This window comes from Neofelis nebulosa, chromosome 10, assembly GCF_028018385.1.
Source record: "Neofelis nebulosa isolate mNeoNeb1 chromosome 10, mNeoNeb1.pri, whole genome shotgun sequence".
Lineage (NCBI taxonomy): Eukaryota > Metazoa > Chordata > Mammalia > Carnivora > Felidae > Neofelis > Neofelis nebulosa.
Window position 1 is genome coordinate 103,481,201 of NC_080791.1, and position 14,316 is coordinate 103,495,516.

The following is a 14,316-nucleotide window of genomic DNA, read 5'->3' on the forward strand; positions in this document are numbered from 1 at the left end:
TTGTTTAGTTTTCTAAAACAAGTCCTGGGTGCCTGGGTGGCTCAGTCAGTTAAGCCTCTGACTTGCTCAGGTCATGATCTCATGGTCCGTGAGTTCAAGCCCCATGTCCAGCCTGCAGCCTGCTTTGGATTCTGTGTCTCCCTCTGTCTCTGCCCCTCCGATGCTCACAGTCTTGTCTGTCTGTCTCTCTCTCTGTCTCTCTCTCTTCCTCTCAAAAACAAACATGAAAAAAGAAAATGGTATATATCTTTTTAAAATTTTGTTTATCCAAAGTGTGTTTTATACATTGAAAACAATATTGCTCTTACTAACTGATCATCTGCTTACTTACTGTAAACTGGGAAAAAATACTTAAGAGGGATTCGAAATGGAACACTAACCACATTATTTTTCTTCTTAGATCAAAGGGATTATATCTGTGAATATTGTGCCAGGGCCTTCAAGAGCTCTCACAATCTGGCAGTGCACCGGATGATTCACACTGGCGAGAAGCCGTTACAGTGAGTGTTTATTTACTGGTGAACATCTGGGGGAGAAGCGCATACATGCCCTGCTCGCGGGTTAGCCCCTGTACAGACATTTCAGTTGCCACTGCTATTTACTTTTACCAAATCAGAGGATTGATTGGGGATGCAAGTTACTTAGTGAACTTTTCCTTGTTTCCTCTGGTTTTTAAACAAAAGAAAAAAACAGATTAGTTTTCCATCTAGTTAACTTTTCCTAATTTTTCACAAGTATATGTTAGTGTCTATTGCTTGTATATGTGACCTCTAAGTTCTTGCCCTGAACCTGAGTAAGAGCCCTTTTCATTTCTCTGTTTGATCAGCCATTTCCTCTTCTGCTCTCTTAGATGCGAGATCTGTGGATTTACTTGTCGGCAAAAGGCATCCCTTAATTGGCACATGAAGAAACATGATGCAGATTCCTTCTACCAGTTCTCTTGCAATATCTGTGGCAAAAAATTTGAGAAGAAGGACAGCGTAGTGGCACACAAAGCAAAAAGCCACCCCGAGGTGCTGATTGCCGAAGCTCTGGCTGCCAATGCAGGCGCCCTCATCACCAGCACAGATATCTTGGGCACTAACCCAGAGTCCCTGACACAACCTGCAGATGGGCAGGGTCTTCCTCTTCTTCCTGAGCCATTGGGAAACTCCACCTCTGGAGAGTGCCTCCTGCTAGAAGCCGAAGGGATGTCAAAGTCATACTGTAGTGGGACAGAGCGGGTGAGCCTGATGGCTGATGGGAAGATCTTTGTGGGAAGTGGCAGCAGTGGGGGCACTGAAGGGCTGGTCATGAACTCGGATATACTCGGTGCTACCACAGAGGTTCTGATTGAAGATTCAGACTCTACTGGACCTTAGTGGAAGGGAAGACTTTGGGCACTGGGACAGCTCAGACTTTGTATTTAAAAGATAAAAAGGACAAAAAAAAAAATTTAAAGCATTTAAAATCTAGTAAAATAACTGAAGGGCCTGCTCTTTCCATTGTGGATCACAGCACACACATCTACACCCACCTTCTCCCTCTATTGTCCCCTTTATAAAATTGATGTTGCCTTTACCAAAAAGGTAGGCAAAAAAGAAGAAGCTCTTAAAGTGAGGGTTATCCTCCTACTCCGTTCCAGCCAGGCAGACTTCGTGCTCACCGGCAGATCCCTTCTTAAACCTGTAACTCTGATGTGCTCTGGATCAGCTTTTAACTCTTGATAGTATATTACTGTCCTCTAAGCCCCTTCTCCTTCACTGCTGCCCTATGGTTCTGGCTTCTACCCACTGCGGCACACTTACCCCCAAAGCATCATACAGTTCTAATCTCTGGAGGCTGGCAGCTTGACTTGGCACTTTAGGCCCCCTGGCAGGGTGAGCTGTTAAAACAGCCCACCTCTCTCACTCACCCCCTTCTCCTCCATTCCCTGCTGGGTTTAGGAAAGGAAGGATTCATGGGGACCACCTCCCTCCTCTGTGACCCCAGCACTTCAGTCCCCTCCCAACACCTCCATCTGGTTCTCAGTGGTGCTCACTAGCTTGGAAGCAGGCTCCCAACAGGGAGGGGGGCTGCCCTCTACATGGTTTCTCTGACCATAAGACAGGGCTCTGTATCAGTGAGAAAAGTCCCAGACTAATGGCAGAAATTTGCACTTTGAACATGTGTGTTTTTGTGTTGTGGAACCTGAGATTCCTTATTTATTAATGGAAAGTCTGATTTTCTTCTTCTTTTTTTTTTTTTTTTTTTTTTTTTTGGATCTTTGTTGCTATATTTTGTGGGGCTGGGAGAGATTAGATTGTTCTGACATGGGGTCCTTTCCATAAGAAGTACTTTTGAAGGCAAGATATAGGGTTGAAGAAGCACAGCCAGCCTCTAAATCATAGCTCTCCAGTGGCCTTTAAAGAAAGCTGGTCCTCAGCACTAACAAAATCACTACAGTAGCATACAGTAGCCTAATGCTTTTTCAGAAGCCTATTTAGGGAAGGTTGTTAGGTTTTCAGTATTTAGTGCTCTTTGAGTTTTTAGAGCATTGAAATTTAGGAATTTTGAGAGGATGAGAAGGATTGTTCAGGGTCTGAATTACAGATACAAGATTTTCTCTTATGCATTTATTTTCTTTTTTTGTCCCCTTCATTTCTTCCTGCACACCTTCCTGTTGGCCCAACTGTGGCCCCTTGCTTTGTTTTGGTTTTTGCTTTATCATTGGTTCATTCCAGCTCCCAGTTAGTGAAGGACACTGCCATCAGTGAAGAGGTCTATGACTCGTACAGTTTTAAGTCAAGGAAAATTGCTCTGTTTTGTTTTCCTTCTAAGAACACTTCAGAAGAGGAAAGACTTCTATAGACGAAGTTAATAATTTGTATAATAATCACCTTGGCTTTCACCTAAAATTCTGAGAATTACCACTTCCATTGAGATAGAATGGGGTAGACTGCTTATTACTGTCCATGGGAGAGGCAGGTGGTGTTTTTTTTTTTTTACAAGTTTATAACTCCCAGAAGACTAAAAACCTATTAGGGGATTTTTAGAGAATTAGAAGGGCAGTTTCTATCCTTCTGTGTACCTCACAAGCCGGAGTTAAAGGCTTGTCCTATTCATTGTTTGTCAGAAATGTGTGATGGCTATTGGAAAGGATGAAGTTTTGCTGGGAGCAAAATAAGGAACGGCTTGTTTTTCACAAACACTAAAACGACAAAGTTTATTAATTTTCTCTTTGATTTATTTTTTTTCCAAAAAGAGGGGTAACAAAATGTCATCTCTGAAAGAGGCTTACTTTACACCCACTAGTGTCAGTGGTTGGGATGCCAGGGATAGGGAGTCAGACACCTACAGTGAACAGACTTAAATGCACCATTGTTTCTTTTCAGAGTGTTGCAGATTTGCCGTCCCTCCAGTGTGGGGGTAGAAAATGGAATAAGGATAGAAGGGATGTAGAATATGCTTTCCTGCCCACAGTAAGGATTTGGAATGGACTCTGGTATGTTGAGTACATTTGAAAATATTATCAGATTGATTGGGTGCGTTTACAACAAAGTCGTTCCACTTCCCTTGTAAGTCCTTTTTATACTGTTTTACTGGCTCGCATCTGGACTCCACACTTAACTTCTGTCGTCGTCACATTTATCTTCTTTGTCCCTGTAAGTTGTGCTTGCAGTGGTTAGTCATCAGATATTTTAACCACCTACACAAAAGCAAACTGCATAAAAAACTTGATGAGAGAAAGGGAAAATATGTTTTTCCCTATATCACACTCCTCCCCATCAAAAGCAACAAGTTCTAATAATTAGGAACTGTTTCTCCTTTTGTTTCTTGACCTCTTTATAGGTACCATTTACCAACAGTTTGCTTCAATAAGTTATTATCAGTATGCAATCAATTTTAAAATATTCTCCAGGGACTTTATCTTTTTTCCTTTTGAGAAAGGGATGCTAGCACAATAAAAAGTGGTGCAAGTAAGCTGGCTTCTACTAGGCCCTCTTCCCTTTCCCTGTCTGCTTCTCACGCTGTTTACTTCTATGTCCTTCCAAGGAGCTCTCCTAACCTTAAAATTCCACGTTGCCTACTCATAGTCAAATTGTGTTACCTTGTTAATAACTCTTCCCATTGCATATTCTCCATCTTGAATTGGCGATTCTAAATTCTGAAAATGTAACTCAGATACAAGTATTCTTTCTGGGAGATGCGCTTCCCCCTAATCTCTGGTTGCCTGTGGTTATTCTGCATAATTGAGACTTACTGTGCTTCAGAGAGTTTGGATACACACTGGCCAGGATTACTGGGAGTTAAAAAAAAAAGAAATCAGGTATGGAAAAGCATCTACATAGAGCACTTGAACCTCCTTTGTACCTGTTGGAAAAAAATCTAAAAAGTGTACTAAAGCCAGCTAAGGTTATCACGGTCTGGTTGTTTGAAGTACCATTTTTCCCTCCTTCTTTTTCCCACTTTCCAATGTACTCAAGAAATTTGAAAAATTGTAATGGATCAATTTAAAATATTTTATTTCCTGAAAGCCTTTTTTGCCTGTTGTAATGTGCAGGACCCTTCTCCTTTGATGGGAGAGACAGGTAGTTACCTGAATCTAGGTTGAAAAGGTTATGTAAAAAGAAATTATAATAAAAGGGATACTCTGCTTTTCAAATCCTTGTTTTCTCTTAATCTAGTTAAGACATATCCAAAATAAATATGTAAAGAAGAACAATAAAAGTTGTCTTCTTGGAAGCAACTTGTCTTCCTTGATTGTAATGATTACAGTTATCCAAAGGATGAAGACCATTGATGCCGTTCAGTGAGAAACAAGTGCCCTCAGAGCAGGTTTTATGTGGCAGATGCTGTTTGCTCTCATTGAGAATCAGACAGTTAGCATCTGACTCATTTTAGTTCTTGATTTCTAATGCTGAGTTGCCATAGGATTCTGTGATCATCTGGCAAACTTGGAAATCCCTCCCATGTTTTGGCAGACTTGTAGAAAAGATGGCCTTATTAGTCTAGTAGAGAGAACGTTAAGGATGCTGTGAAGTTTATGTTAGTCTGATAAGTGACAAAACCTTGGTGGCATTTAATATCGGTGCTTTTTCAGAAAACTCCGTGTCCACGCAAGTACTAACTTAAAAAAAAGAACTAGAATCCTCCTACATTCTTAAAAGGCCTACTATGACAGCACCCACTTCTCACTTTTCTCCCTTCTTACTCTCGCTTATTGTTTACTTATGGAAGTTTGCACCTGAGGTGTGGGTTTCAGTGTAGAGGCAACGTCTATGCTATGAAACAGTGGGAGCTAATTGATTGATTCAGGGATGACACTTGCAGCTCTTGGGTCAGTAAGTATCATCCTCTAACCTACGGAGTCAAATGCAATAGAAGAACAACTCTGCACATGCTGTTAAACTCTTTTGCCCTCATTTCAGAGCCCAGCTCATTCTCTTATCTTGTTGAGAAGCAGTGTGGTGTGACTGGGCTAAGGAAGAAAAAGAAAAGCATGTTGTCACTTGAGACTGCCTTAGAAATGTTACCCGGTCAGGGTTGGGTGTTTCCTGTCCTTTGGAAGAAAACAGGCCTAAACAGTACCTTCCTCATCGTGTAGCTATGAGGAAGGCACCATGATCGAGGTTAGAGATGCTTACTTTGCTGATTTTTGAGTGTAAATTAAACTAACTTTAGATACGTAATGAAGTGATACAAGTGAAAAGATGCTGTATTTTTAAGGGACCTGTTTCACATAAACTTTGTTTCTTAACAAATGTGAAAAACCTAAAGAATGAAATTGGAAAGTCAATGAGAGAAACAGCTGTAAAATCAGAGACCTATATTGAAATTTTGTGCCTGCTTTCTGGGTTTTGTGTACATTATTTACTTTCTTTAAGCCTCAATTTCGTATGTAAAATGGGGAAATTAATATCTCATAGAATTATTCCATAGGTCGAATAAAGGCTTTAAAGCCTTTAGCACAGTGTCTGGTCCAGAGTAGCTGCTTAATCAGTGGCGGTTGTATTTATAGTAATAACTTAATATTCTTGAACATTTTACCAGGCCAAAAAAAAGGAAAGAAAGAGGAGGACATGGGGAATACAAAGGAGGGTAATAATAAAATTAAATGATTATATGTATATAATACAGATCACATTAGGCAGGGGTGTCATGAGGATTAGTGTGATAGTGACCTTGTTGCTAAGTGCAAAAGCAAAACAATGACATAAAAACAAGTAGGCTAGGCACTGAGTGGAGGAGAGAGATGGAGGCAGACACTGCAGGAAAAAAAGCTGATTAAAAAGGGGCCTTTGATTCCACAGGCACAAAAATCCACAGCCAGGAATTTGCTGCCACCTCTGAGTCAGGCAGGGGGTGGGGGTGGGGTGCACAATCCCATTAGTACAGAATGCCCAGTGGATTTAGTCTGAGAGTCACATTTCTTATTTGGACCAGTGTAGACAGAAGCAAACCCAGCTCACTTGTTTCCTGGGACATTTGAGTTAGGGGATGGCTTTCGCAGAACACTCATCGCTGACCCCTCACCGCCGGGACCTCTGTAGCCGCTCTATCTGGCTAGCAAGGAAGATTCGTTCAGATCTGACTGCTCTTATGGAATCTTATGTAAGTTGCCTATTTTGCTGTTGTCTGTTTTCACTTCATCTCCTCTGATGAAGCCCGTTACCACCATGTCTGTCCCAGCCCCCATTGCCAATCGTGAAGGCCCTCCTCATATAGTCATTCATAGATTGGGCCTGTCATTTGACATGGTTCTTCATGGTTCCTTCCCTTAAGGAAACTCCTGTGACCTTATTTTCTTCTCTAGGCTATTTAGGAGACATGCTCTTTGAATAAGAAAATATACATGGGGTTCTGGGTAGGATTGGCTATATGTCTTGGAGGCTGTTCCTAATTTGATCGCCTACAGCCTGAATTCTACCAGAATAGATTAGCCGTGGGCCCTCTAAGTGTGGGTTCTTCGTATACATTGTTCTGAATTTTTGCACTGTGTAAAGAGTGAGGTGTATAGGATTGAGAGAAGAGCAGCACAGATCCAAAGAATTTCTCCTAGCCACCCACTTTTTCATAATTTATACCAAGTCTCCCTGTGTCTAAATAGAATAGTCACCTACACTGTCAAAAGGATCCCCTAGAAAATTCACTGGGAGTTCCAGACTGGTTTTCTGATAGAAGGAGATCCCCATCGGTGTCCATCTAAGGCCTATAGGAACACTGAAGGCCCTGTGAGAGTTCTGAATGTAGATTCGTACAGCCTCACCAGTTAGAAATCAGACTCTTTGAGATACCAAAGAGTCTGATTTTTTTTTTTTTTTTTAAACGAATTCCCACTGAATTCTCTTAAAGGATTGTCCTCACCATTGAGAGTGGACAATGGAAGAGACGGGGTTAGAAGAATTCTGCAGTGGGTTAATTCTAGGGCTTCATAGATGTACCCAGTGTTTTTAAGTATGTTTAAGTTACTCAAATCTCCAATATGATTTAAAATACTCCAGTTTCCAGGAGTCAGTTTGAAGTGGGAAGGAAGCATTCTAGACCAGTGGTTTTCAACCTTTAGAACCCAATGAAAACTGCAGATTCTCCCACAAAAACTGAACAGGTAGTCAAAACAGTATGTATAATTTCAGAGACAATAAGGTCTTCCTAAAGTCCCATCATTGGATCTCAAATAAAGAGTTCCTTTTGTAGATTTGTTATTTTCTTTACAATCTGGATCCTTTTTGACCAGGAAGATGAAAAAGATTTTACATGAGATTTAGGGATGAAATAAAAATGTTGGGATAATTACAGAAGATATGATGTTTTTATGTATCCTTGGCCAGATGAAGCATCAGGGCCTGAACGAGAACATAAACCTGGACTCTCTGGATGGTGTGCCAGTGGCAAGCACTGATCGATGGAGTGAGCTGACTGAGGCAGAACGACTCCAAGACAACCTCCAAGCTTATCGAGCCTTCCATGTTATGTTGGCCAGGCTTTTAGAAGACCAACAGGTACATTTTACTCCAGCTGAAGGGGACTTCCATCAAGCAATACATACCCTTCTACTCCAAGTTGCTGCCTTTGCTTACCAACTGGAGGAATTAATGATGCTCCTGGAACACAAGATCCCCCCCAATGAGGCCGATGGGATGCCTACCGTTGTTGGAGATGGTGGTCTCTTTGAGAAGAAGCTGTGGGGCCTGAAGGTGTTGCGAGAGCTTTCACAGTGGACAGTTAGATCCATTCGTGACCTTCGAGTCATTTCTTCTCATCAGACTGGGATTCCAGCACACGGGAGCCATTATATTACTAATGACAAGAAAATATAGCAGTTTTCCCTCTTCTCTCCCCCTTCCTTTTCTAGTGGAATATACACAGTTCCCTGAGGCCTCACTTTCCCATTCTTAAGTTTTGAAAGTTTTCTAACCTTTTAAGACCACAGGCATTTTCATCAAGTATGGTTGGAGACATGGACAAATGGGCATAAGGTTTATTGTGGAGAGTGTGTGTGTGTGTGTGTGTGTGTGTGTGTGTGTGTGTGTGTGTGTGTGTTTTGGACCATAAGGGAGTGGGGACAAGGGCAACATCCTTCCACTTTAGTGCTCTAACCTTTTCTACCCACTAAGTTAACCTTACAAGTATTTAACAGTCTCACAGGATAAATGTATGTTTAACTTTAGTCCTAGATGATTTTTCTGAGAAGACTGAAACAGTGAATGAAAAATCATGGACTCTACTAGCCAATTCAAACTCACAGATAATAAAAATAGTAACTAACGTTTATGGAGTATGTACTGTATTGTAGCAGTACGCCAGGGGCTCTGTGTGTAATTTCCACAACTCTTTTGAGGGAGGTAGTGTTCTCCCCTCTTGGCAGATGAGAAAACAGGGTCACAGAAATTACAACTTGTTCAAGGTTACCCACCTAGCAAATGGCGCGCTTCAGTTTGAACTCAGATCTTTCTCACTCTAAAGCCTATGTGCCCTTCACTTTAGAGGCCTAATTATGAACTTCTTTCACTGCACCTCTGTGTCACAGAGGGTTGGAAAATTGACCCATGTAGTCTATCCCTAGCACTGGAAAAACAATCCCCATTATGTGTCCTGATATGTTACTAGAACAAAATTTGCATGAAGGGCAGTATTTGTTGCCCATGCCTAGCTAAGAAGAGAGCACTGGAGATGTTAAGATTCGGTTTGGGGAAAAGATTAGGCCCACCAGACTTGTGAAATTAGGAAGCTCCAGGCTGCTTTAGAGTGCCCACAAATGTTTTTGAGTTTTGGATTGGGCACAACTCGTACTAGGTTACCTCACATTTATTGTAATCAGCAATGTGGCGACATAGGCACTGTAAGCCAAGCATTCATGCACAATGGTTGGAATACTGCTCAGGTTAAAATGTCACAAAACTCCTTTTACCACACATTCTCTGGACTTAGTCATGAGGAGAGGGTGAGGCCCACTCGGTTCCAAGTGGGAATGCCAGCGATACTGAAGCAATATACAGCAAAGCCTCCATGCTTCACAAGAAAGGGGCAGGGCATTGTGTTCAATGTTCTTGAGAGAAACACTATATGAAAGACCCCAACTAGTAAATGTGGGCATTAATGGAAAAGGTCATTTGCAGTCAGGCATATGAACCAGTGCTGCAGTGTAAACCCAGAAGTTCTCAGGTGTGACGTTATTTTATGCTACCAGTTAAAGTCACCATCGTGGATGGGGGACCCAAATCAGTTTAGCTTACTTACTGTGCTCTTAAGTGAACCATGAGTCAGAGAGGGCTAACCACATAGGTTGCATGAGATTGGGATGGGGTGACTTAGCTTTCATCTTTTTCCCACAAGGGTTTGTGTCCACAACTCCACGAGGTCAGTGTTATGAGGACTCTGGGAGAGGCACTGTGGCAATACAGGGCAAGGAAGGCCCTGCTCTGCAATATACATCTGTGGAAATGGCCTTGTATGTGTAGAAGGCATCAGGTCTGGTTGGAATTGTGAGGCACGAGGTTAGGGTTAGGGAGTTCTAGGGAGGAGCTCAACGAGGGCCAGAAATCATTTTCTGGAGGAGGGAGGAGTTCGGTTGTATCTCAGAGGGTGGCTGGGTACCAAATAAAGAGAAATCATGAGAAGAGAAGAGTTGGCTGGTTAGAAGAAAGTGAGGCAGTAATAAACATTTGGGTCCAGCTGCCACTCGAGGTTAATGTTTGCTTTTATTTCATTTGTAATTTTGGTGTATAGGTAGATATTGTCTCAGTAAAAGCATAGAGGCTTACTTCATTTAAGCTTTCTCTGATTTAAACTTTTTCTTTTGCTTAAGAGCAGTATTTCTAATGGATAAAGTACCTGTTTATTAATGTGAAGCTCGTAGATTTACCTATGAAGTATTTTAGGCTCTTTCTGTTTAATGGATAAAGATGGGAATACAGTTTCTTACTGGGGAGTAACTGAACACAAACCTGAATCTGAAAGAAGTGGCTCCCAAGGGTTTTTTTATATTCAGCAGATGAGGCAGAGCAGACGTTGGCAGAAGTTTTGGAAATCAAGGGAGCATGACTTAAGCTTTGTTGAGTTACATGTGTAGAAATGTTTATCTGTAAGAGGCACATTCGAAGTGGCAGAGGGTCCAGAAAAGGTACAAGTACTAACTACTGAATGGGAGAAAAATAGGAAGCTGTGTGAGTCTTGATTAGTAAGCAACCAAGTCCCCCTGAGTGTACGCCCAGCGTTGTGGTAAGAGTTCTGTATCAGTTTCTTCAAAAAAAACTTGCAGCATGCCTCAAAAGAATTATGGGGAGGGGCGCCTGGGTGGCTCAGTTGGTTGAGCGATCGACTTCGGCTCAGGTCATGATCTCACAGTTTGTGAGTTCGAGCCCTGCGTCGGGCTCTGTGCTGACAGCTCGGAGCCTGGAGCCGGCTTCGGATTCTCTGTCTCCCCTCTCTCTGCCCCTTCCCTGCTCATGCTCTGTCTCTCTCTCTCTTTCTCTCTCTCTCTCTCTCAATAATAAATAAATGTTAAAAAAAAAATTTTGTTTTTTAAAAAGAAAGAAGTATGGGTAAAATCCCTAGGAAAATGTAGATAGAATAAGGGAGAAATGAGCACTCAGCTCTAATAACAAAGTCGCAAAAGTGTGTGGCTCTGAACGTGTCAACTGTGCATCTTGCTTCTCTGAAATGGACGCGACATTGAAGAAGGGACTGACGACAGGCCCGTGTTCTAGGGGTGTGTCTCAAAATACAGATAGGAATGATGGCAACACTGTGGAAGTATGGTTTTTTTAAGAGTCCAGAACCCAAAAGAGATTTTTGGCCTTTAGGTTTTAGTTCCCTTGTTTCTTAGATCTATATATGGATAGTATCTCTGGGGAATCATATTTTTATAGACATATAAACTATCTATAGTTATATAATATGCAACTATAAGATTTATATAAAATGTATAATGTAATTATATATATATATATAAAGGCATTTATGTGTGTGTGTGTGTGTGTATATATATATATATATATTTTTTTTTTTTTTTTTTTTTTTTTTTTTTTTTTAAAGCATGAGTTTAGTTCCTAACCCCTAACTCATATTTTGTAAAGAGGAGTCCTTCTATCCCACAGCCTCTAGAAAAGTCCTTTGTTAGGAGAGAGATTCTGTTTTTCTGAATCGGTAAGGAATTACATGTATGAGAACTGGTAAACTTTGCCTTGGTTTAAGAAGGTGATTTGGAAAACACTTGCAAATTGGCACAAACTCACAGGCCAACCATCAAATAAAATTAGCTTTGAAATGATCAGGTTTGAAGGAAGTGAAGGTTTTAATAAAGTCATCGCCTTGGTATTGCTGTTATTTCAGGCTCATGTGGATTAAAGCCCAATGGATGACTCATTCTTGTGACCACTGGTCAAACAGGCAGAGGACAAGTAAATATTTCAGGGAGACCTACATAGTTCCAAAGTGGTTTAGAATGACTATGAATCCTCAGCTCTTCATAAAGTGGCTGAACACCTACTCTCTTAATACTAAGGAGTAACACAGAAATGCAGGAAGCAAAGGGGCTTCCACCAGGGCGATAAAGTGATTGGTGAAGAGGAAAAATAAGTCCAATTTGGGTATCAACTTCAGTCGATTTATGGTATGTGCGCGAATGTTAGTTACTAGGCAGTGTTTAGGCCAGGGCATTGAAGAAGAATGGTGTGGCCTCCTGCCTCAGCCCACCCAAGAACAAACCTCCCGGATGTCGGGGACACTGAAAAAGTGAAAGTGGTAAAAATGTCCTCTTTCCACTCAGAAGCTTCTGTAGAGCCCTGAAGTCTACAGATAAACACAGTAAAAAATACAATTTGATCTTTTGATGAAATGTGCGGGGTGTGTGGTAACATCCATGTGCATGTGATTCTCCTGTTACTTGGATCCATCTATTTTTGGCAGATAGAAAGTAAAAGATGCAAGAGCGGCTAACAATAAAGATCTCGCCTCAGCAGGACCACGAGTCGCTTCTTTTATTTCTGTATCTTTGGATGAGCAAGAGGAATTTCAAGTGGTTTCAACATTGGATGAAATTTAATCCTCCCAGCAAGGGCCAGGCTCCGTCGAGCGTGCCGGGTAAATCTCCGTGATGCCAGGCCACCGGGAAAAACTCCCGAGGCCAGTCAGCCTAGAAAAGGCAGATTGCCCCACACCTATCAGCTAGCCTGCAGACGGGGAAGATTTCCTTTCGAATGGTTTAATTTCAACTCTGAACCCCAGTCAAAACCTTTGAAGGACAGAGAAGAACCCTGATTGGCCTGTTTCTAGTCCAGTTTGAAGGTAGACACTTAAGCTGGGAAAAATCGAATAGGGGAGAATATGAGACTTAACTAAGAGATGCTGCATTTTTATCTACATGTTCAAGGCAGTGTGAATACTGCTTCATTTACTCGTGCCAGGCAGTTAATCCTCTGAGATATCATCTCACAAATGAAGGAAATGAGAATGAGCATTAACTTGCCCAGGTCCCTCCCCTAGTACCTGACCGGTGTGGAGTTTTAGTTCTGGCTCCAAGACTCACTCCCCTATCACTGCCGTGGCCACCTAACGATCGAGGCCATTTTATGTTGAAATCCTCCTCCATATCTGGATTTCAGATAAAGCCAGCACAAACCTGTGCCAAACCCTGGTAATTTTCCAAACTTTGAGACAAGTCACTTTTTCTGAGTTTTCTCATTTAAGAAATGGAAGTGGCCACTAACTTCACAGCTTGGTAAATGGTTTAGACAAATGAGTGTCTGAAAGTACTTGTGAATGACATACACACATCAAGTATATTTCATGTCTCACATAGCTTGGATTCGTGTGAGACCTTCAGCTGAGGAGAGAGGTCTGTTAAGCATCTCGGAGAAACACCAGTTGCTCCCCAGGATCCCATCTGGCCACAGCCTACATGTCCCCCTGTTGTGCCTGTGAGCCTTTGGCCAGTAGAGGCTGACCCGGCAGCCAGGAATCCCAAACCTACCTCCCTGAGAGCCCAGACTGACTGTCCTCCACACCCAGAAGGTGGCTTTCAGAGGAGACGGGGTCAGGCAAGCTCCAGAGCAGCCAGGCAGACACTGCCCAGGATGCGTTAAAGCATGCATTTAGACAGAGTCGCCTGCTACATGCCAGCAGCTCCTCTTAACACGGAAAGGAACTCAAAACTTCTCCACCGGACAGCACCACAGGGCCAGAGGTTCAGTAACGTGCCCCGGTGTCACAGGCGGAAAGCGGAAGAATTAGAGCTACGGCCGAGTGGAGAATTTCCCACCGCCCCGTCATGCTTCTGCACCAGACCAACCTCATCTTGGGAGGCATCTGGTGCCTCTCCGTCCTTCTCTTGCATCCAGCACTCTGGCAACCCTTCCTCTCACAAGCCTTCGGAAACTCTGGGAACAGCAACTCCTAGCCCGGACTTCTCTTGTGACCCTATATGCCATCCCTCCCCTGACAAGGAAAGTGGGACCCATTCTGAGGTAGTGGTTAAATATGTTATTCCTTCCAGGATGAGCATCGTCTGGACAAGGGACCCAGGGAGGCTTTTTCAAAATAAATTCCCAGGGCACCTGGGTGGCTCCATCAGTTAAGCATCTGACTCTTGGTTTCGTCTCATGTTGTGATCTCACGGTTTGTGAGTCTGAGCCCCGCATCAGGCTCTATGCTGACAGCTCGGAGTCTGGAGCCTGCGTCGGATTCTGTGTCCCTCTCTCCCGGCCCCTCCCCTGCTTGCTCTCTTTCTCTCTCTCAAAATAAATAAAAATAAACTTTTTTTAAGAGTGTTTTTTAAATAAATACATTTCTGAGGCAGATGTCTTTAGGTCAGACCAACCTGATGCCACACCACTAGGTAAAAGGTTTAAGATGACT

At 42.4% G+C, this 14,316-nt stretch overlaps 2 protein-coding genes across 4 annotated transcripts in view; both read left to right on the top strand.

Moving 5' to 3' along the window:
* The window catches only part of ZFP91 (ZFP91 zinc finger protein, atypical E3 ubiquitin ligase), a 46,435-nt gene extending 41,727 nt beyond the window's left edge, over positions 1–4,708 (top strand). For 2 of the 3 annotated variants that reach the window (XM_058689073.1, XM_058689074.1), the window contains exons 10-11: positions 401–500; positions 851–4,708. In XM_058689073.1, the coding sequence (XP_058545056.1) occupies positions 401–500; positions 851–1,361 (611 nt within the window). In that variant the 3' untranslated portion in view covers positions 1,362–4,708. The remainder of the gene's footprint in view (positions 1–400; positions 501–850) is intronic. The other variant, XM_058689075.1, reaches the window with a different exon arrangement.
* Positions 4,709–4,837: 129 nt separating this feature from the next.
* On the top strand, positions 4,838–8,733 carry CNTF (ciliary neurotrophic factor). Its single transcript, XM_058689078.1, has 2 exons — positions 4,838–6,573; positions 7,791–8,733. Exons 1-2 carry the CDS (start codon positions 6,460–6,462, stop codon positions 8,277–8,279), a joined length of 603 nt encoding a protein of 200 aa, XP_058545061.1. The 5' UTR covers positions 4,838–6,459; the 3' UTR covers positions 8,280–8,733.
* Positions 8,734–14,316: the final 5,583 nt, after the last annotated feature.